The 21,986-nt window shown below is 40.5% G+C and overlaps 1 protein-coding gene across 4 annotated transcripts in view; it reads left to right on the top strand.

Moving 5' to 3' along the window:
- The window catches only part of GCC2 (GRIP and coiled-coil domain containing 2), a 31,297-nt gene extending 17,519 nt beyond the window's left edge, over positions 1–13,778 (top strand). Inside the window, exons 17-24 of one of the 4 annotated variants that reach the window (XR_004060740.1) lie at positions 1,827–1,948; positions 3,504–3,680; positions 5,199–5,416; positions 6,808–7,002; positions 7,791–7,930; positions 8,709–8,910; positions 10,012–11,559; positions 12,703–13,778. Coding sequence is in view for 1 of the 4 variants with exons in the window: in XM_030948555.1 (XP_030804415.1) it covers positions 1,827–1,948; positions 3,504–3,680; positions 5,199–5,416; positions 6,808–7,002; positions 7,791–7,930; positions 8,709–8,910; positions 10,012–10,082 (1,125 nt within the window). In the remaining 3 variants the exon portion in view is untranslated. Of the gene's footprint in view, positions 1–1,826; positions 1,949–3,503; positions 3,681–5,198; positions 5,417–6,807; positions 7,003–7,790; positions 7,931–8,708; positions 8,911–10,011; positions 12,486–12,702 lie in introns of those variants that run through there. The other 3 variants (XR_004060742.1, XR_004060741.1, XM_030948555.1) reach the window with 3 other exon arrangements.
- Positions 13,779–21,986: the final 8,208 nt, after the last annotated feature.

The raw sequence follows: 21,986 nt of genomic DNA, 5'->3' as shown, positions 1-21,986 counted from the left end.
ACTTGGGGTGAAACATCTGGACTTGCATACTGCTATTTACAGTAGGGAAAAACTTGTGGTAGTGGGGACCCAGGGTTTATTTAAGATGCTCAGTAAGTGTACACTCAGGGAAAAGAAGAGTCTTTAAAGAAAAGAGCACAAATGAAAAAAAGGAATATATCTTTCTTTATATAAAACCAATTAATGCAGATACCACTTCAAAGAAAAAAAAGCTGTGATAAATATATTTGCAAGCACCTTTTAGCATGCTGAAATATGAGCAGCTTCTTAATTGGCAACTGAACTACATGGAAAACTGACACTGTTGCTGAAGTTTGTTATTGTTTCTGGGATTTTTTTGCTCATGTAACCCTGTTTGGTTCTGGTATGCAATGTTTGCATTGGAGACAAACAGATTCAAAATATAGTAGGACTCTTATGTTCAAACCACTTTTGTGGGGATTACTGTACTACTCTATGGCACTGTTGTATGGTAGGTGTGGTGGTAGGTGGATCCTGCAGGTAAGCAACAGCTGAATGCAGCCTCTCAAAAGAACTTTTACATTTTAAAAAGCTGAACTTAAATGTACAAACTTTATGATTGCTGCCAGAGGAGGTTTTCCTTACTTATGCTGGTACACATAGATCATGGTTTACAAGTGTATTCTTCATACCTGGGTGCTTACACTACCTGTCTGTGGTGGTTTGCTCTGTGATGCTGTGAAATCAGCAACGTTGTAGATCTTCCATATTGGTATGGCTTGAACCTCTTGGAGGATTAGCTTTCCTTTTTAGATGCCCTACATATGGAAAATAGATACTATTGCAAGGTTATTAGCAAAGGAAAATTCCCTCTAAAGGAAATGTCAACACCAAAGCAGATAGTAGAAAACAGAAATCATGCTGACATTTAAGGCTGTGTACCTGAGGTCTTAGGAATATTCACACAGTTTGACAGGAAGATAAGCAAAGGATTAATGTAAAGAAGATGGCTACAAAATGTACAGGCTCTGAAAATCTGGACCAGTGGCTAATCAGAGTCAGTTCTGTAGAATTTCAGTCACCAGTTCAGCTGAAGGAAAAGTTTCCAAAATCCTTCTCGTAGAGATGAGAACATTTTCATTACCTGTAAATGGGAGTGACTAATGAATCCATGAGCTTGTCCTAAGATCCAGGAAAGAAAACCTATGTCAGTGCTGTTTTGGTTTTTTTTTTTTAAGAGGAATATGCAACATGAGTACTGGAAGGGTGGCAATAATCTTTCAACTGACAAGTCAAGGATGAAGCTACTGTGATGTGAGGCAGCTTTCTGTATGTCCACAGAAACTCAGGCAACAACTGAATTTAGAAGAAAAGACAGACCAAGCACCTTTACAGTCAAATAGAATATTGTATCTGGTGCTATGTAATATCATTGCAAGACTGACTTAGCTCCTCAGAATTATGCATAACTTCATGGCATGTTAGAATTTTTGTCACCCTTGTAGTATTGGAGAGAAACAGAATTAAAACTAGTATTTTCTGCCACCTTTGCCTTCATTTAAAGCTGTTCATAGATCCCCTGGCTTATGAATCTCTCAGTTGAATACAGTTTTTGAATTTTCAAGTATTCTTTCTTTTCTTTAATACTAGTATGTTGAAAATCAGTGACTCAAGTTTCGCATTATATGATACTCAGTTAAAATCTAAAGAAACATTGTTATGGTCACTGTTTTAATTATCTATTTTAAAGAAGGAAATGCAGCTGGTGGTTTTAATTTGTTTCAGTGTAAGATGCATTTCATTGTAGAGAAATAAGGGAGCAATGGTCAATAGTATAACTTAGAGCTTTGTTTTCTGTGTGATAGGCTGAACAAGCATCTGTTACATCTGAATTTGAGAGCTACAAAGTCCGTGTTCATAATGTTCTAAAACAGCAAAAGAATAAATCTACTGCTCGGACAGAATCTGAAGGAGCCAAACAAGAAAGGTAAAACTCACATTTTTACTTGATTGTAATCTGACTGTGGCTCTGCCTAGCTGAACAGAAGAGATATTATCAGTTCCTACCGTCGTGGTACTATATTCATTTCTAATACCTGGATTTGTCTTTTTAACCATTATTTTTGTGTAGATAACCTATTATTACAGTTGGAAGGAGAAGTAAAGTCTTAGGAAGTTTTTTATGACTCTCATGAGCAGAAATTAGCCTGCACATTGTGTGTAGACTTGACACGTCATTTTCTCTGATGTGAAGTAGCCAAGTGCCATTTGCAGCAAAGAGAAAAAGAGAGATTTGTTCAGTTCAGCTGAGCTCACTTTAAACTTTTTCAGGAGTGAGTGGTTAAGTGTTGGTAGAGCTCTGGATGCCAATTCAATCATCAGTTACTGCATATTTATGAAATCCTGTATATTGTATCATACAAGGAAAGACTTGGAAGGAAAGAATTGCGCTTCCAAAAGTTTCCTGAAAATCCTTTAAGTACAGTCATAAGCCAGATAAATCCATATTCCCTTCAGAAAATGTCTCAACTCACTGCAGAAGTCAATCAGTTTGTGCAAGTTATTTTTATTAGTCATCGATGGCTGCCCTTGGTGACAGACTGGGCGTTTCTGTGTGAGATGCCAGGATTCGTTTCTGACACGGACCACGGCAATTGTGGCCAAACATCCACCAGAGGGCGACTGGTGCCTTGTTAGAGGACTCGGATTTAGGGTTTGGGGTTTTTGGAACATTCTTGCTTTTGAAGCAGCCAAACTGTAAGAGCTGCATTTCTTTGACTCTCTTATTTGCAGCATTTTAAGAAGTTCTGGTATTGATAATTTTTTTGTGAGAGAGAACTGTCTTGGAAACAAATTGGTTAAGCAATAAACAGATGACAAACGGTTCCCAAAGAAATTATTTACAAGTATCAACTGTAAGGATTAGTGAGATACACAGTTCATTAGATAATGAAGGAGTCTGCATATATAAACACAGAAATGAGTAAAAAAAGAATGCTTGTGACTTAAGATTTTTTTCTTCCTGATATTTCTGATTTTGAATTGTTTCTGAGCAACTGAGTTTATCTGTTATGGACTTGATGTTGCTTTCTAGTAATTTGCTCAAAATCTACTCCAACCATTTGTCCCCTGTATTTGGTCTTATTGAACTGATGTGCATTTACTAAACAAATGAAAAAAAAGCCTCACCACTTTTAAGAAGAAATTGTTTCTCCCATTTGATTCCCATATATTATTTTCCTTCTGTCTTGTCCCTCCTTGAAGTAGAAAGTGCTGTCAGTCATGCTTTCTACCCCAATTGTTGCATTCCATGCCGTTCAGATGGGATGTGGCAAACCTAATTGTATCTATGTTGAAACAGAATCTGATTGTTTCTGCTGTACCCACATTCTGAAATTATTTTGGTCTTCGTGCTGTGTTGATTTATTAATAAATATGCAAATTGGATGAGCTATCTAAAATGTTATGGATATCGTATAAGTTCTGAAATAATTTAATTATTTTAAATGCATGTTGTATATTCCTTTTTCTTCCACATGCAGAGAACAGTTGGAAATGGTGATAGAGCAACTTAAAGTTAAGCTGCAAGATGCTCAGCATAATTCACAGATGAATGCATCTGAACTCCAGGCACTGCAGTCTGAACATGACACCCTGCTGGAAAGACACAATAAGATGCTGCAAGAGACTGTTGCAAAAGAAGCAGAACTTCGTGAAAAGTATGGTCTGCTGATGAAAAGATGTGGATATTTTATTTTGTTTGAATTTTGAGATCTTAATATGTAGAAGCCTGTAACTGTACTTCACAAAAAATAGGCATACTGGTGAGAAAGTTAAAGGAATTTCAAAAGGATTGTTTGCTATTTTTCACAAGCCATCAGAAGCTTCCACAATGACAATGAAATAGTAGCTGATAGGGGAATTTGAGATTTCTGCAAACCTTCTACCTCTTAACTATCAGATCTAAAAATTAATATTTTTAAGGACACTGACTATTTTTAAGTCTAATGCCCAGCACCACATTTATGTTGTACCACTCTAGTAAATTTTATGGATGTTTCCTATTTAAAAAAATAAGGTAATTATATGGAAAGCAAACAAGTTTACTGACAAAATACCCAGTTCTTGTCCACCAAGCCCCTTTCTTACAGAAAGTACTGTATTTTAAGTTTATGCTCGCCAGAGGCTTAATTTGCCTAATTTTTCTTTCAAAATGAATGGAATCTGTTTAATCTTTATCACTCCTTGTAAAATCACATGAGTACCTGATACTTGAGCTCCACAAAAGAGTCTATCATTGTCTTTTCTTCTCCATTTAGAGTACAAAGATTGTCACATGAAGTATTGATAAGAAATTGCTGATTGATATTAGGAACTGTTGACTTGTCACTGTCTTTGTACAGTTTTATCTGTTCCTGATAGCTACGTAATGATTCACTGTAGTCAACCAAATTATGTTCTGCATTTTTCTGGAAACAACCCATTTCACAATAGGTTCCCTTTATACCTAAACACTGCTCTGGCACTGTTTAAGTCTATGTGCTTATAAGAGTAAGTCCTGGGCTTAGTTTTTCCATAAATGCATTTGTTTAATTGCTTGTGACTTTATTTATTATATTAGTATATATCATGTCTGTATTGTATATTATTATTTAATGTATTTTCTTGCTTGTGACAATTTTGGTGTGCTTCTGGAGTACCTCCAAACCAAGTACAACTGATGAGTTAGTGACATTTTTCTTGCTAACAGCTACACTCTGCTGCACTGAAAGTTTGAGGTTTAAAAAAAATAAACTTACCTTCTTAGAAACCTGTGTTTTTAGAAGTCCCAAGTAAGTGCTTGGTAAATAAATGTTATAGGAAGTGGAGTATAAGTGACGTGCCCTGTATGATACTATAAACAGTCATGATGAAGTTTTAAAATTTAAGAATGTTTAGACCACAGTGTCTCTTAAGCCTTTCATTATTTCCCAAAGATGTCTGAATTTTTTGTTCTGAAGGAGAAGTCGAATTTATATAGCACAATGCATTCATGTACATAGTAGTGTGTTGCTTTTTCAGTTCAGGTTTTCCCTGTATAAAGAGGACTTTAAATGAAAAAAAGTTGCACATATAGTCATTCTAAGATAATCATACACATGGAAATTGAAAACTGCCTCAAACTGTAAAAATTTTGAAGTGTAAAACTTAGTGTTTTGCTGCTTGTGTCTTACTGTATGTGCATGCACTGTTTTCAGGCTCTGCACAATACAGTCTGAGAACATGGTCATCAAAACAGAGCACGCCCAGGCGTTGAGTCAGCTGACAGCGCAGAATGAAGCTCTCCGGAACAACTTCAGAGATCAGGTCAGGAACCTGCAAGAAGAGCACAGGAAGACAGTAGAGACACTTCAGCAGCAACTCTCCAGAGTAGAAGCTCAGCTCTTCCAACTCAAGAGTGAGCCAAGCGCTAGAGGTAACTTCCAGGCAGAATAGCAGGTTTTCATGGGTTAGTTACCAATTTGTGTACCTCAGTGTGAAACTAAAATGTGCTTACAGTGTTTGCTTCTGTAAAATCACCAGCAGTATTTTCTGGGAAATCTGCAGCATGCTGTATCAGTCCACAGATACCAATTCAGGAATACATCTTTGTTATTATTTACTGTTGCTTCAGAATTCTAAGGTCCTTGAATACATCCAGAGGAGGGCAACAAAGGTGGTGGAAGGGAAGGAAGGACTGTCTTATGAGGAGCAGCTGAGGACTCTGGGTTGGTCTAATTTAGAGGAAAGCAGGCTGAGGCCAACCTCATGGCTGTCTTACAGGTTCCTGAGTAGGAAAAGTGAGGAGGGAAGTGCTGAGCTCTTCTCCCTGGTATTCAGTGATAGGACATGCGGGATTGGTTCAGAGCTGCCATGGAGAGGTTCAGACTGGACATTAGGAAACATTTTCTTACTGAGAGAGTGGTCATCCTCTGGAACAGGCTTCCCATTGAAGTGATTGATGCCCAAAACAGAGGCATTTTGACAATGCCCTTGATAATGTTTTAACTTTTGACGTGGTCAGGCAGTTGGACTAGATACTTGTTGTAGGTCACTTCCAACTGGAACTATTCTGTTCTAGAATCTGCCCACTGATACCTATTCTGCAGTATCAGACAGATGGAGGGAAACTACTTTGAAAATATTTGGTGTTCTTGTCATGTTGTCTCAGGTTTTGGAGCACGGTGGACATCTGCCTCAAGTATGAAGTGCAAAGCTAAAGAAAAGTGTATTGGAAGCTGTTTTAAGAAAGTTATTTGTATACATGCTCTTTATTATACTTGCTATTTGATCCTTCTTCCAGTTTAAGGTGTTACTGCCTTCAATCTCAAGTGCTATTTTTGTATCTGTGGAGTTACTAATCAGGATGTAGTTGGACATTTGCCAAGCAGTAGTAGCAGTTTAAGAAGTTGCTCTGTTATTACTGAAGTAGAAGGGTCATGCACACAGTAATAAAACAGAAGAATTTACGCTTCCCACAGGACTTGTTGGAACAAAAGCAAATTGTTTTGCATTAAAGGTATTTGTTACTCTTACGATAACTAAAACACATCTTCAGGGAGATGTGCATGAAGGTTTCCCAGTCACTGAAATGAATATTGCCAGTCAAGTTTGGGTTTAGACTTTGATTGGAATGGCCATTCGGAGCTGAAAGGCTGTGTTTTACTGTTATCAATGTTATGTGCATAGCTGGCTTTTTCTTTTGGCTTCACCTTTCCCGGCATTTTGAAGACTATTTTGTGTACCACTCTCAATCTCTGACAGTCACACCTAGGAAATAGCCCTCCCAATTTCATTCTGATATGAACATCAGTAAGTATCTTTCAGGTCCAGCTGTTTCAAATCCGGCAACGAAGACCTTGAGAGAGCGGCGGAACACTGACCTTCCTGTGCTCGATGTGCACACTGTGGCTAGGGAAGAGGGAGAAGGTATGGAAACAACAGACACAGAGTCTGTGTCCTCAGCCAGCACCTATGTTCAGTCCTTGGAGCAACTGCTGAACTCACCAGAAGCAAAGCCTGGTAGGTAGGACGTGGCTTTCAGAAGTGCTTTCCTACATAGGTTGCAGAAGTTTGTGCCCTCAAAATATTTTAGATCATTGTCTTCTCATGCTTTTAGGTGCAAGCATGAACTGTCCTGAACTTTTGTAGGAGTTTTGTCATTGATTAAGGACTTACAGTAGGACGTTTCTACAGGTTTTAGTGATTTAAAGATGTTGTATTTCTGAGCTTTTAAAGGGAAAAGACTGGGTGAGCAAGTCAGTGAATAGTTACAGAAATTTTTGGATTCTGGATAAGTCTCTACTAGGGACAGTTAAGTGCTGATTTAACCCTGTTAGTGAAAGGATAAAATTTATATTTATCTTAATGAGGCTTATTAGAACAGTACTTTATTCATAAGTTTTTTTTCCTAGGAAAGTGAAATCCAGCATGAAAAAGAATGTTTTAGGAGTCCCCAAAAACCAGAAAAATACATGGTAGCATATAATCCTGTTTTAAAAGTCTACTGAACACTTCATGGATAAATGTTGAAAATCTCCATTTATGGGTAGGAAACAAGGAATAAGTTAAAACCAGGTATCTCGAGGTACTCTAGCACTATTTTGCCAGCCCCCTTCTATTATATAAACAGAAATAAATCAGAAAATAAGCATGCAGCAGCAGCATTGGTGCCTGTTAAGTCTGCACTCTGACTTTGCATAAATTCTGTTCATAAGAAACTGCATTAATCAAGTTCTGATGTTAAGCTAGTATGAAGTAGATGCAAGTGCTTTTTCCTTCTCTTAGTTTTCTTTTCCAATTAATTGCAGAACCATCTCAGTGGCAAGCAGATCTCAGCAAGGATGAACTGATTCAGAAACTAAACACAACAGCTAAGAGTGCTGATCACTTGAATGAATTACTTCGTGAATCAGAAGCAACCAATGCAATCCTAATGGAACAAATAAAGGTTAGCAGACACACAAGAGATGTGAGGACAGCTCTAATTTCCGTGGTCTCTTTCTTAGACCAAATATCTTTCAGAAAATCCCAGCCCATAAAATTTGGTGATGTATAACTTAATTTGGGAGAGGCTTTTATTCCACAGGTCTAATTAGTGCTTCTAGAGTATACTTCAGTTTTTTGGGGTTTTTTCCACCACAGTTTCTAGCTGGCTGAGGGGAAGGGGAAGAGGAGTGTAGGAGTAAAAGCTTCTACAAAAAAAACTTCTGGAGTTGGAAAGTTTAATGTTTAGTAAAGGGTCTGTACTATTTTCACTTAGATAAAAGCAGAAATTCCCAAGTAAAGCATTGTCTGGTTTCTGTACCTGTAGCCTGTTTTAGCTGTCTTAAATTAAAAGAAGACACATGAACTAATGTACGAGTGAGCTTTCTGAAGACGTTTGTATATGTACTAAGTTTTCTTTTGTAATATGCTTTTAAATTAATATCATCAGATTTCCAAGTTATTTATCTGTTCCACTGTTACTACTACTTTATCACTGATACTGTATCTCTATGCTGCACAAATTTTATCCAAAAAGGGTATTTTTAGTCAATAAGTTATTTCTTACAACATTATCACATATTTTATTTTCACTGAATTTTTGTCCTGAATATGTTGCTAAACATGCATTATTCTTTTTGAAGCAAGCTACACAATTCATTTTTTAGCTTTTCAAAAGACCTTTGTTCAATTACTTACTAAGTGAGGCAAGAAGTACCTACATTTTTTTTCCTCATCTGCAGCTTCTTAAGAATGAAATAAGAAGATTGGAAAGAAATCAAGAGAGAGAAAAGTCTGTGGCTAATCTAGAATACTTGAAGAATGTTCTATTGCAGTTCATATTTCTGAAATCAGGAAGTGAGAAGGAACGGCTGCTCCCAGTTATAGACACCATGTTGCAACTCAGCCCTGAAGAGAAGGGGAAGTTGTTTGCAATTGCCCAAGGTAGGTGGTGTTCAAAATATTGTCACAAAAAAGATGAAAAGTGAACAAGGAAAAGGATAGTTCTGTGCTGTCTGTTGTGTAGACCTTTGAGAAAAAACAAAACTTAGTATCATAATGCCAATGAACTAGTCATAAAACTGTTTTCTTTGTTAGGAAGTTACTATTCAGTTTTCAATAAACAGAACAAATACCATAAAATTGACATAAAATATAATTTCTTCTGAAACATTCACATTTTAGGAAGACAATGGTAAGTTGAAAAATTTTATGTTCATGTTTTGAGTAGGGTTTAATTTTTTTTTCACAATAGAGATTTATATAATTGAATTATTTTCTTTGCAGATGTTCTAAACAGATAACTAAAGTGGTCCTCTCAAGGCAGTACTGCACATCTAATATTAGTTTCAATATAATACATTTAAGGATATCTTAAAATATGTTCTTCATTGAAGAAATAAAGGAACTAGGGAAGGACATAAAAAGAGTTAGGCATTTGCAAGAAATAAACACTGGATTTCTTTGTACAGTAGTGTTCTGTTTCTGCTTCAAATACTCTCAGCAGCATTTTTTCCCTTAAATGCTCTTTAAGGTATTGTTTGTCACTTCTCAAGGACAGTAACTGTAGCTTCTTGTACTTCATTAGCAACTGACCTATACTTTATCTTAGAAGTAATATAAATGGTAAGCAACATTTGTACATATCAAAACTTAAAACTTGTGAACAAAATCACATTAAAAAGGGAAGTGTTCAAGTATTGCATTTCATGATAGGCTGCCTTTGGAAAATTAAGATGTAAGTTAAGTTAAAAGCATGTTGATGTTGTTCTGGCCCTCTAATGAAGACTGATTGGATTTTTCTGGAAAATGGTGATAAATTACCTTTTTTGGACATTCTTAAGTACCCAAAGTAAAGTGGACTTGGTGGTACAATCCATGTCTGTGTCAGCCCAAGAGTGAATTCTTTTCTCACCAAGCTTGAGGGCAGCATGTGTAAAAGGATAAAGGCAAGGAATGGGAGCAAGGATATGTAACCAAATGATGCACTGTCTAACATAATAAATGTCTAAGCTAATATAAATTATGTTTTTCTTCCTCCTTCAGGTGAAGAAGAGAGTACCTCACGGCCTTCTGGGTGGGCTTCGTACCTCCACAGCTGGTCAGGACTTCGATAAAACAGTGGAAACACTGAATCTTTAAAAACATTCCACAACTGCAAAACTGAGAAATCTTACTGTAGATCTGTTGGTATTGTATCATTGAACTACAGGGTTTTATTTTTGTGTGGTTTTTTTCAGCTTTTTAGGCTCCACTAAGAAAGAAGCCTACAGTAGCTCTGAAAGATGGTCCTGTGTTATGCTCTGGCAGCAGTGAACTATTTTTCTTGTAAATGTTAAAGCAAATAATAAGAACTATGAGAAGTGACAAATTCATTGCAAATAGTTTGGAAACAGAATTTGTCAACCTGTGATAGTTCTTTTGATATCAGTTTAAAAGTTTGACCTTATATTAACTGGAATAACTAGAGTTTAGATTTTAAGCATTTAAAAGTGTTTACAGTTGCTTTCACATATCACTGTCAGCTAGCTAATCTATATGGTTAGTGTTGCTCTCTGCACATTTAAGAAATTTAAAATTATTTCCTCTCTTGTGAAGGCTACAAAATATAAGATAATTAAGAAACAGGGCATTTTCTGCTTTAAAGTTGTTGTCTTTCTTAAATTATTTTGTTTTGCTGAACATGAAGGCAACAGTTCATAAAATGTAGAGGGTGCAAAAATCTGTATGAAATACAGTGCTTGTCACACCTGGGCATGGTACTATAGTAGAGATTAATGGCATCTATGGAAGCCTTAGGATAGTGCTCCAAGTCTCAGAGCTCCTAAGTGAGCTGAAGCTTTGTGAGAAAGGGCTTAAGCTAGGGCTTTTTAATCTGAGGTTGGAAGTTTGTGGAAAAGACCAGGAAGAAACGTTCCATTACTGTCACAATGTCTCTAATTGGATGACAAGACTACTCATACTGACTTAGTAATAGTGAAGACACTAAAGAATGAATCTGAGCCCACAGGTCAGACTCCTAACGTTAACTTCTGAGAGAAAAGAATGAAGCTTTTGTCAATAGATGCATTCTTAAATGTTCTAATGATTGAAGATCTTATTCTCTCCATTACCTCTGTGTGTGTACATTGTTTGCGCAGATATTTGCACAGATGAGATGGTCTCTGTTCCAGATTACTCAACAGAATGTTATAGGTTTTTCCCAAGAAAAATAAATTTCTACCATCTCTTCTTCTATTGTCAACACAGCACCTCTTTTTACCTTCAGCTATCTGCTCCTTTATACAGTCCATAATGCCTTTCCACCATCTTAATTTATTTGTAAGGTTTTGAAAAGCATACACGATTGAATCCTGCTTATGTTTAAACCAGAGTCTTCATGTCTTTTTCACTCATATTATCATATTCTCTGTGTTGTTTTACAGAGAGTCTTTCTCTGGTACCCATACAAATACTAAATAGGGCTCTTCCTTTCCTATCTACCTTAGATCTGAGGAAATGATGCTTGTTCCTTTAATATTGCCTTATTTCAGACTGGGATTAATCTGAACATCTGAACAGCAGAACGGCAACATGTTGAGAATAAACCATTCAGTAAGTTTGCTTTTGGTTTAATTTTTTGCTTGTTGTATATATTTCAGTACACAATCAACAAAGCCAACGGGCTTTCTTTAGGTATTTTAGTTCCTTTCCACTGTTTGAGGCACTTCTATTTTCTTCCCCTCCAATATATATTTTAACTGGAACCTTTATGGTTTGTGCTACTGGGGAAAACATCCTCTGAGAACTTTCAGAACATAGAACTGATCAACAGTAGTGTGAGGGACAAGTCTTTTAGGTGTCTGTAGGTAGCACATAGGAGGCTGTGTTTAGCCTTTCTTGCATTTGCCTTTGGAATGATTTGGACCAGATCTTGGATGCTGGATTCCAACTCCTTATTCAGCTGGATTTGGTTAATGTCACTCAGAAGAATGCCAAAACAGCAACAGGAGAGATATGAAACATGTATAAGAATAAGTGCTAGTTGTCCTCTTGCTGTGATTTTAACAATGGAAGCACATGAGTAGAAGGGCATGGCTTTGTCTCACTTCATTCACACTCCGTTTGCTGCTGACCTGATTCAGTCTCCACTATTGCTTAAGAGCTGTGACAAGTTCCTCTTAAAATGCACATATTTCAGAACTGTAAATTATTGAACATTGTAAGCTGTGAATAAAGGTGTGCAAGTAACATATATCACTGGCTGTATGAAATACCAGTTGCTTATTGACTTCTTTCAAGTCTGAGTTGCATGCTCACTGTTTTTAGTAAAACTTGAGTACCGTACTTATGAATAGAGTGAACAACTTGCATTAATATATTTTTTTTACAATGAAAGATAGAGATCTTAATTAGTATAAAAATATTTTAATAACTGTTACTAAACTGTTTTCTGTTGCTAAGATTGCCCGAACTTACCTATATGGCAGTAAACTGATTGTCAGAAAATAAAGTTTAACAGACAATTGAATAAATGGCATAGAAGAACATGAACTGGAAACAGGATTATTTTGCATAGAGAATTTTTTATATGTCATATATCTGCATTTTAATGTACAGCATTTTAGCTGTGATTTGCTTTCAAAAAACAGTTTAAAGTTTTAACTAGTACTGCTGCTTCTTGATATACTGTGATACTCTTTTTTGGAAGAGCACTGTGCTGACTTTGCTTTCTGGTTCTTTTTGTTCTCTTTACAGTGCCACATTTATTAGAATGTTTCTCAGAAAATATCACCCTTGCCCAAAATGTTTATAAGCTTAAGACCGATTTTTATCTTTTAACAGCCTGCCTTCAGCCCAAGCATTAGGAGAGCATAATAATAAAAATAATAATAATAATAGTAATTCTGCTGTCACTATACATATTATATATTAAGTAAAAACCAAAAATGGGAGTGATTTAGCATTCCCAAACCTGCACTTGTGGCTGAATTTTCAGCTATCTAATGCTGACTCAGAAATGGGTTATATGTCTTTCATTTTCCCTTTATCCAGAAGGGAGAGTCATCTGTGCAAGCAAAAAGTGCTCCAGCTGAAAGACAGGAAGATCAGAACTTGTCAGGCTGTTGTGTAGATGTGGCCAGTTGAATCTAGGGTTCAGGCTGGCCAAAGGGAACCATATTAGAAATTATACACAGGAGAGCAAGGTTGCTTTTTTTCTTTCATGACTCTCCTTCCCTGAAGTATAACTGTGAGAATACAGGGTTCTATTATTTTCTAGATTTAAATCCTCCTTCGTCTATCTCCCTCCATCTATTTGCTGTGATAAGAGATTATATATTATGAAATTGTGGAGGAATGCCTAAAAATTCTCCTTACTTTGTACTAAGTGACTTTGAAGCCAGCTTAAACATACATGCTTAATTTGGCTTATGCCTTAGCTTCACCCAGTGCACCAATACTTCCTAAACTACCTGCTAGTTCTAATATTGTTGGTACTGTGAAAATATCTCACTTAGAAGTCTTGCAAATAGCAGTCACCACTCACACGCTGAGAAACCAAATGTATGAAGAGATAAAAATATTTGATGTAGTAATTTCAGACTTACTAGTCTGGGTAGATAAGTATTTTGTTTGGAAATATGTTTTTGGTGGCCTTTTCATGTGGTCACACTTCAATAAAATTCACCTTTACTCAAGAGAGTGACTTTTTTTTTCCATTAATGCCTGTTCTTACCTGAGAAAATGCTACTCAGGTGCAAGGTAGAAAACAAGGACTGTCTACCATTGTATTGAAGAGATTTTATGGATCTGGTATAGTATCCGCAGCCTGTACTTTGGAAGGCAACTACAGCAATGGATTCTTCTGGGTGAACAGAAAATAAATTGGTTTGTTCTAGGGTTTTTTTAAAAAGAAAATTTTAAAAGCTCATTTAAATGACTTCAAATGTGTCACTAGATTATCACCAGCAATCTGACAATATTAGGCATGAAGGGGAGGAGGGTTGCAGAAGCTGTTAATGGCCTTATTAGCAGGATTGCACTTAGTGTGTTTGAGTACTAACTACCCTATAAATCAGCACGTGTTTCTAATTGCACTCAACTTTGAAATGGCCATAATTACCTCTTCCCTAATAGGCTGTAATAATAGTTTTTCTTTATCTGCATAATTGTCTTGTACAAAGATTACAAGCTCAGTGGATGAAGAGATGCTTGGTTTGATTTAAGCAAGGGTTTGGTGTGTTTATTTTCTTGCCAACCATTTTTCTTAGACCATGCTTATTACACAAATACATGGTCAGAGAGAGGATCATAAGCCATAAAAAAGAGACATAATAAATGGATATAAGGGTCAAAAAAGAGAGCCTGATACCTGCAGTTAACTTCTAACAGCTTTCACATAAGTCTATATATGCTATGGGGAAGGGAAATAAAAATCTGACTACTTCTTAAATGAATTTGATTAAAATTTATCATATGGTTGTGAAAGGATGAAAACATGCATCTTAGATTCAGGAACTTCTTTCCTTTCTTTCCTGTCCTGTGTTTCTCAGGCTCATTCTGAGGATTCAGGCTGGATTGAATAGTGAAGACTGAGAGTAGTAAAGCAAGTATGGAAATGAACATGAGTTACTGCTCCAACAAAGCAGCATGCCTTGGTATTGGCAATTTTTTTTTTTTTTTTTGGTTGTCAGCCTAAAGGCTTCTTAAGAATCCAAGGTAAATGTAATCAGCGTCAAAAACTGTGTGCTCTTTTGGGCATGGGCACAGTCCCAGTCCTCCCACAGCAGCCTTTGAAAGTGTTTTAAATTGATAGACTGGATAGCAGCTGTGTACAAGCATAGGATTTAAGTGGGGTTTATTGTTTCAGTGCCTGAAAATCGAAGCTTGTTCTGAGAACACTCAAACTGTTTCCGGAGGGGAGGTACATATTAGCTCCTGGCTCTCTTGCCATTTGCAGCATGCAGAGCATCTCAAAAATAAAAAGCATAGAAACCATTACAGAGCTTCAGAAGAAGGCTTCTACCCAAATGCTGTTTTACTGTTATTACTCCCCTTAGTGGAGTTAAGTTGCTGATGCTCAGCATTACTCTTGCCAAGGGAGAAGGCAAATTGCATCATTTTGGCTTTAGCATCCACATATTTATACAGACTAGTTAATGTTCCTCTCACATTTAGTCACAGCATTGGCTTAAACCTGCAGCTGTAGCAGTCCAGGTGAAGCTGCCCACCTTTGCAAGGGACCTGGTGGGTGCTCCCTCTGCTCCAGGGGCAGAGGGCCACAGCCTCTGCAACAGGGAGAAAAGCAGATGGTGGTGATAAAAACCCTAAACAGTTCCTGCTGTTGACGTGGCAGCTCTCTGTCCCTGCCCTGACTACCCACCAGGCTTTCTCTTGGAAACTGGTTAAACCAGTTGATTGCAGTGGTGGGGGATTATGGAAATCTTGCAGGAAGAGGATTTTCAGAAAATGCAGAAAATCTAAGGATAGGTTTATAACATTCTGGGAAAGATGGGAATTGCAGTGACAAAAAGCTTGAAATAGAAAAATTACACACTTTTACTATAAAAAATGTGAGAGTAATACCGTGATCTCCAAGAGTCTTTATATCTTAAAAGTACCTGTTTTGTGGTGCTGCTCTAAGTTTCTTCTTTAGCCTTTACTGTGTCTGCACAAGTACTGATCTTGTCATGAAGCAGAAATTTATGCTGCTAAATATGGAATTTTATTGATCAATTTTGCAAAAGTTTGAGATTGATCAATAAAATTTATATCCTTGGTTTTGCAGTCTCCTTCCCTCTTTCAAGAAAAATTGATGCCAAATATACTAGGTGTGTCTAAAATGCATGAAGCAGAAATGACTTCTTTTATATGGATGTCAGAATGATCACTAAAATGTCTTCCAGTGTTCTGAGCAAGCTACATATTGTTTTTAATAACAGCAACGTTTTAAAGAGTTATCAAATAGTGGTCAAAACTTATTTTTTCAATTGATTAGTGGAGTTAATAATGTTGAACAAAAATGTGAAACCTAAATAATTTTTCACCCATTAATTCATTAACAGCTTTGCTAAGAATATTTAGCTAGACACACCATGTTCAAAAATTGTTCCTACTTACATGGTCAAAGTTTCCTTCCCTGTTGCTTTAGCTTCACAGCTTTGGAGGTGTGACATGAACACTGACACAGTTTACAATTTAAATCCATTGATTATATTAAGGTAAACAATCATGGGGATGCTCTGATAACAGGCTCTCAGAGTCAGAATAGGCTTAGATTGGATATTAGAAAGAAATTCTTTACTGTGAGGGTGGTGAGGCCCTGGAACAGTTGCCCAGAGAAGCTGTGGATGTCCCATCCCTTGAAGTATTCAAAGCCAGGTTGGATGGGGCTCTGAGTAGCCTGGTCTAGTACAAGACATCCCTGCCTGTGGCAGGGGGGTTGGAACTACATGATCTTTAAGATCCCTTAAACACACAAACCATTCTATGAATCTACCATCTGCAGTTGCATGAAGTTCTGGAAGAAAGCAAAATCTCGAGCAAATACCACAGTTAGAAGTTACTTACAAAATACTTTTTCATTTCCAGAAAAAGAACTTGATGTAAAGATGCTGGTATTTGTGATTAGAGACAGGCAGTCAAATTCTTTGACCAGGCAGCTGCCTTCTCATATGTCCTTAATAACCCTTCCTTTCTCACTTCTTCCCCAGGCCTACAATAATGGCCAATAATGCTTGTTCAATGTCAGCAAAGCTGATCATGCATTTAGCTCTGAATAGGTAAAGGCTTTGTGCTGTCACTTTAGAGTGACAGAATCATTTGGGTTGAAGAAGACCTCAAAGATCAAAGAGTCCAGTTGTTAACCTGGCACTGCTGAGTCCATGTCACTAAAGTGTTACTGCTAGCTGCAGTACAGTAAGTTTGCTATTTCAACAGTGATGGAAAATGTAAAGTAGTCTGGAAACAGAACATCAAAAGCATATGCCTACTTAAAACTGCATTTTACTTTGGTCTCAAAGGGAGAGATGAGAGTAAAAAAATAAAACAGCATTAATTTTGTGATTAATATGCTGGTCTGGAGACATGGAGTCCAAATTCCCTGCTTTGCCACACGCTTCCTTTGTGAATTTAATTTCAGTGTCTCTGTCTCTACTTCCTGACTTGCCTGTGGGGGATAATGGCACTTCTGTACCTGATGCCAAGTGCATTAGCAGCAGAATGTTAAACTTCGTGATGGGTTTGTAAGCTGAAATAAGCAGGCAGATTACCATATTTTCTTTAAACTGCATAGGAAGAAAATTGTCATTGACTGTATTATACTGGAATGGAAGGAATGATCTCCTTATGAGTCTGTGGTGTGTGTTTTGTGAATCCTATTAAATTACTTGCTTGAGTATTCTGGACTGAATTTTACAAGTTAATTAGAATGCCAGCATGGTCTAATACGATGTAATGGATAATTAATAACAATTAAGAATTGTTATTTCTGTTGTAAAGGAAGACAAAACAAAAATTTAAATCAGCCCCAAGGTACAAATTTGCTGCAAAGTGCAGACAGCCTGGGGAGGGAAACTGTGAAACTGAATTCCTGGCTTTTCTTGGTACTTAGTGTTTCCAAAAGCTGCTAGTACTTAGTGTTTGGCATTTGTACATGTTTGGGGAAGGTTCTCCCACTCTCTATGAGAATGTCTTTGCTACTTTGAGATTATATTGCTAGCAGACCAAGCTTTAGGGATTTCATCTTTAAAAGCCCTGGAAAACTGTACATGATGCAATTCAGTCGCTGTTAAATCCATTGAAGTGCCCTCCAAAGGAAGCGCCACAACGGCTGTGCTTGTTGGCTGGCACTGCCTGTAAATAATTTCCAGAATTTACTGGTTTGAAGTTTGCGGCCCTGGTAGTTGCACACCTGCCCAGCCACCTCCCTGCCCTTTCAGGCTGTGCTGGTCAGAGGTGCTGCTCTCTAGCAGGCAGGGACAGCCACCTCACACAGCTCCCCAGGAGGATCAGCAATGGGAGGGACCCCGAAATCCTTGCAGACAAGCTGAGGTTAATTAAAGACATTCATGAAGCTGCCTACAAGTAATGGCAGACTGCCCAAAGCAGATTAGAAAAAACCAAAAGGGTTGTTATTACCTTCGGCTGGCACAGAATGAGTACTTACTTATTTAGATGATATAAGGAAGCTTTGCTGATAGATCCATGAAAATGAGCGGGTGTTTTGGAATTGGGTTTGGTTATTTTGTGGGGTTTGGGGTTTTTTTTTAATGAGGAGGGGTGGTGTGATTGGCTTTTCAACATAATCACGCCATTGTTGAGGTTGGCAGGTAGCTCTGGGGGTCGCTTGTCCAACCTCTCTGCTCAAGCATGGCTACCTACAACCAGATTCCTAGGATCATATCCATATGCTATGGAGTACCTTCAAGGGTGGAGACTCCACAGCGTCCACAGACAACCTCTGCCAGCATTCAGTCACTCTCACAGTGAAAATTTCCCTGATGTTCAGAGGGAACCTCTTATATTTCAGTTTGTTTCCCCTGCCTCTGTTCCTATCACTGGATTTCACTGAAAAGCTACTGGCTTTGTCCTCCTTTTACCCTCACTTTTCAGATATTTTTATTAATTGGTAAGATGTCTCTGAGCCTTCTCTGGGCTGAGCAGTCCCAGCTCTCTTCTCTCCTCACAGCAGAGGTGCTGTAGTCTCTAAAAAATATTAGTGACCATTTGATGGGCTCTTTTCAGTATGTCCATGTCTCTCTTGTACTGGGAAGCCCAGAACTGGGGTCAGCCCTCCAGGTGTGGCTTGGCCAATGCTGAGTGAAGGAGAAGGATCACATCCCCCTCTTCTGGCATATCATCCCTTCCCTTTTCAGCCATATACTCTGTTTTCCTCTTTATGCAGAAATGTATTCTCTGTGATGCTAAAGTCTTGCTGTGTTTGTTTCCTTGTCTTGGCAAGCAAAACTGAACCCTGCCAAGGAGAAAAATAACAAATAAACAAACAAAAGTACTACAGACAGTCTGTTTTTTACAGCTGTAGTCCTCTCTAGAACCATGCTTCTGGCACTGCCATCAAATACCTTTTGTGCATCATAATCTCCAAAAATTACACTATTTTCCTGGTTCTGGTGGATACCAAAGCAGAGGTGCTCCATGTTTGAATTATTCTTTCTGATCTGTGCTCACTCATCCGTGTCTATGCTGATCTTCACTGGCTTAACATATTCCTTTGGGCTGTCTTCTTGGAGCCATACAGATATTTCCTTAATCCTGGCAGGCAAATATTTGCATTTTTCATTCCAACCTGCCACTTCCTTGTTCTGATATTAAGGACAGGAATGGGTGGTGATACAGACAGCTCAATAATATCACCTTTTCTGTTATGCTCCTTTCATTTGTCCATTGTCTGCCTTTGAGCCTTCCCTGGCCATTTGGAATGAGGTCGCTTCTCTTCAAGTGAAGTGGAAGGTCTGGCAGCGTTGGAGGCAACTTTCTTACATTTACTTTACAAATTTCTGAGCCTGAGCGAGGTGCTAGCCTTTCCTCACGCCGTTGCTTATTAATGCTGTTACATACTTAAATAATGTTGATCTAAACCGGACTCTGGCTCCAGCAAAACTCACCTGCGCATATTTGGCTCCCCAAGGTGTGGCGACAGTTTTCTTGCTACAAATTATCCTGTACTACCCAACCACGTGTAGGAAACAGTGCAGATACTTGGAATTGTTTTGACAGCAATTTTCGGTTCTGAAAAAAAAAAAAAAGCCGAAAAACACGAAACCAGCAACAGCCGCTCCCAAAGGCAAGGCACCTATTTCACATAACTCTGCGGGGCGCTCCGGCCGCCGCATCTCCCGCAGGGCTGACAGAGGAGGCGAACGAGCCCTCCCGCGGGCCCAGCGGGAAGCACATGGGAGGGACAGGGGGACCCCAGCTCTGGGCAGTGACTCCCGTCCGCTTCTCCCGCAGCGCAGGGAGATCCCACCTCCCGCCGGTGCCTCCCTTCTTTCCCAGCCGAGGGATCCCACCTCCCGGCGGTGCCTCCCCTCTTTCCCGGCCGGGAGCGGGGCGATCCCACCTCCCGCCGGTGCCTCCCCTCTTTCCCGGCCGGGAGCGGTGCGATCCCACCTCCCGCCGGTGCCTCCCCTCTTTCCCGGCCGGGAGCGGTGCGATCCCACCTCCCGCCGGTGCCTCCCCTCTTTCCCGGCCGGGAGCGGTGCGATCCCACCTCCCGCCGGTGCCTCCCCTCTTTCCCGGCCGGGAGCGGGGCGATCCCACCTCCCGCCGGTGCCTCCCCTCTTTCCAGGCCGGGAGCGGGGCGATCCCACCTCCCGCCGGTGCCCTTCCCTTTCTCCCCGCGCGGGGGCGCAGCGGGCGGGGCGCGGCGCGGGCGGAGCGCGCCCCCTGGCGGCGGGCGGTGCCGGCGGGGCCGCCCAGCGCCATTACCGCGGCCCGGCGAGGCCCCGCCCGCCGCCGGTGGGGAGCGCTTGGCGGGAGCGGCGGCAGCGGCGGCCGCCGGGATGCTGGGGGTGGCGGCGGCGGCGGCGGCGGGGATCAACTGTAACAGGTAGGAGAGGCGCAGGGGCCGCCCGCGCCGTCCCGTCCCGCCTCCCGCGGCGGGCGGCTGCCGAGGGCGGCGCTTTGTCTCGGCCGGGCCGCTGTCATCGGCTGCTGCCCGGGAAAGGCGCTTTCCCGCTGCTCCGCGGGCGCCGGCGGGGTCGGGCTGGGGTCCCGCCGCGGGGACGGGGGGCCCGCAGCCGTGCAGGGTGTCCCTGCTGCTCCCCCTCTGAAGTGTGCGTTCCACGGGGAAACTTTTCCCCGTCCCGGCAGCCGCACGAGGGGCAGTGCAGGAATCGCTTCTCTCCGCAATCCCCTCCTCGGCGTTCGGCGCTCGCTCGGAGCGCTGGGGCGGGCCCTGTGCCCTTGTTACAGGGATCGGGAAAAACACGCAGACCTGGGGCTCGCACGTCTCGGGAGCGGCGTGAGCGCCTCTGATGCCCAGCGCGTTAAAATGCGCCCTGTCCGGGGCGGGTGGTGGCTCTATTAAAAAGCATCACACTAAATAACCTCGGGTGTGGATGTGGTGAGATTCGTGATGTTTTATGCATATCCCACAATTAGCGAGCAGTCCTGGCTTGGGGACGGGTTAATGGGGTGGACTACGGAAAGCAAAGGCTGCTCTGCTCATTGCTCAGCGTTTCAACGCCTCGCCCTGTGCAGTTGTTTCTTGGGAAGAAATGGCCCTATTTAAAGCACTTGGCAAAGTGTTGTGCTAATACTTCAAAGCCTGGAGCTGAGGGAAGGACAGATACTGATTTTGTAGCTGCCTTGGACTGCAGGTACAGGACGCCTGCTGGCACACAAACTTTAGCCTGTCTAAAGACTGCGTTACCTTTCCCGCGCCCGACTTCTCCTGCAGGCTCCTCCAGCTCTCCACCGTATCTTTGGAGAAAAGCTGTGGCAGTTGCAAAGTCAGGCTGAGTTTAGGCTACAGAGGTGCCATCCTGAGCAAGGTGAGCCAACTCTGCTTCCAGGGTTAGTGCTCTGATGTCCTGGGCAGGATCTCACCAGCCTTGACCAGCTTTCACTCCAGCTGCAGTGCAGCCACATGCTTAGAAAAACATGATAATGTGATTCAGGTGTCCATATGTATTGTGAATGACTGTTTTTTAGACAGATGTTCCAACAGCCACTTGCTTTTCATAGCGGGTGGTCGATGCTTCCAGGCCAGGATTCTTTCTGCATTCCTGAAAGTGACCGAGTTGTCAGTATTTGTGCTGCCAGCGTCAGTCTGTACTCTGTGTCTTTCAGCCCCGCACAGGTGCTTGGGCTGAGCCGCCTCTTTGGCCAGGTAAACAGAGCAATTGCATATTTGGCATCTGTTCTGCTGAAGTTGTCAGGGAGCAGGCCAGCTGCCCTGCTGGTACATGCTTCTGAGGATATGAGCTAAGCTACACCCCTGACACAGTGAGAGATTTTGGGACAAAGTCAGACTAGAGCCCCCGCCTGCAGAAACTTGCAGAGGTGGAGTAGCAGGG

This window comes from Camarhynchus parvulus, chromosome 1, assembly GCF_901933205.1.
Source record: "Camarhynchus parvulus chromosome 1, STF_HiC, whole genome shotgun sequence".
Lineage (NCBI taxonomy): Eukaryota > Metazoa > Chordata > Aves > Passeriformes > Thraupidae > Camarhynchus > Camarhynchus parvulus.
This window is presented reverse-complemented; position numbering and strand designations above follow the sequence as displayed.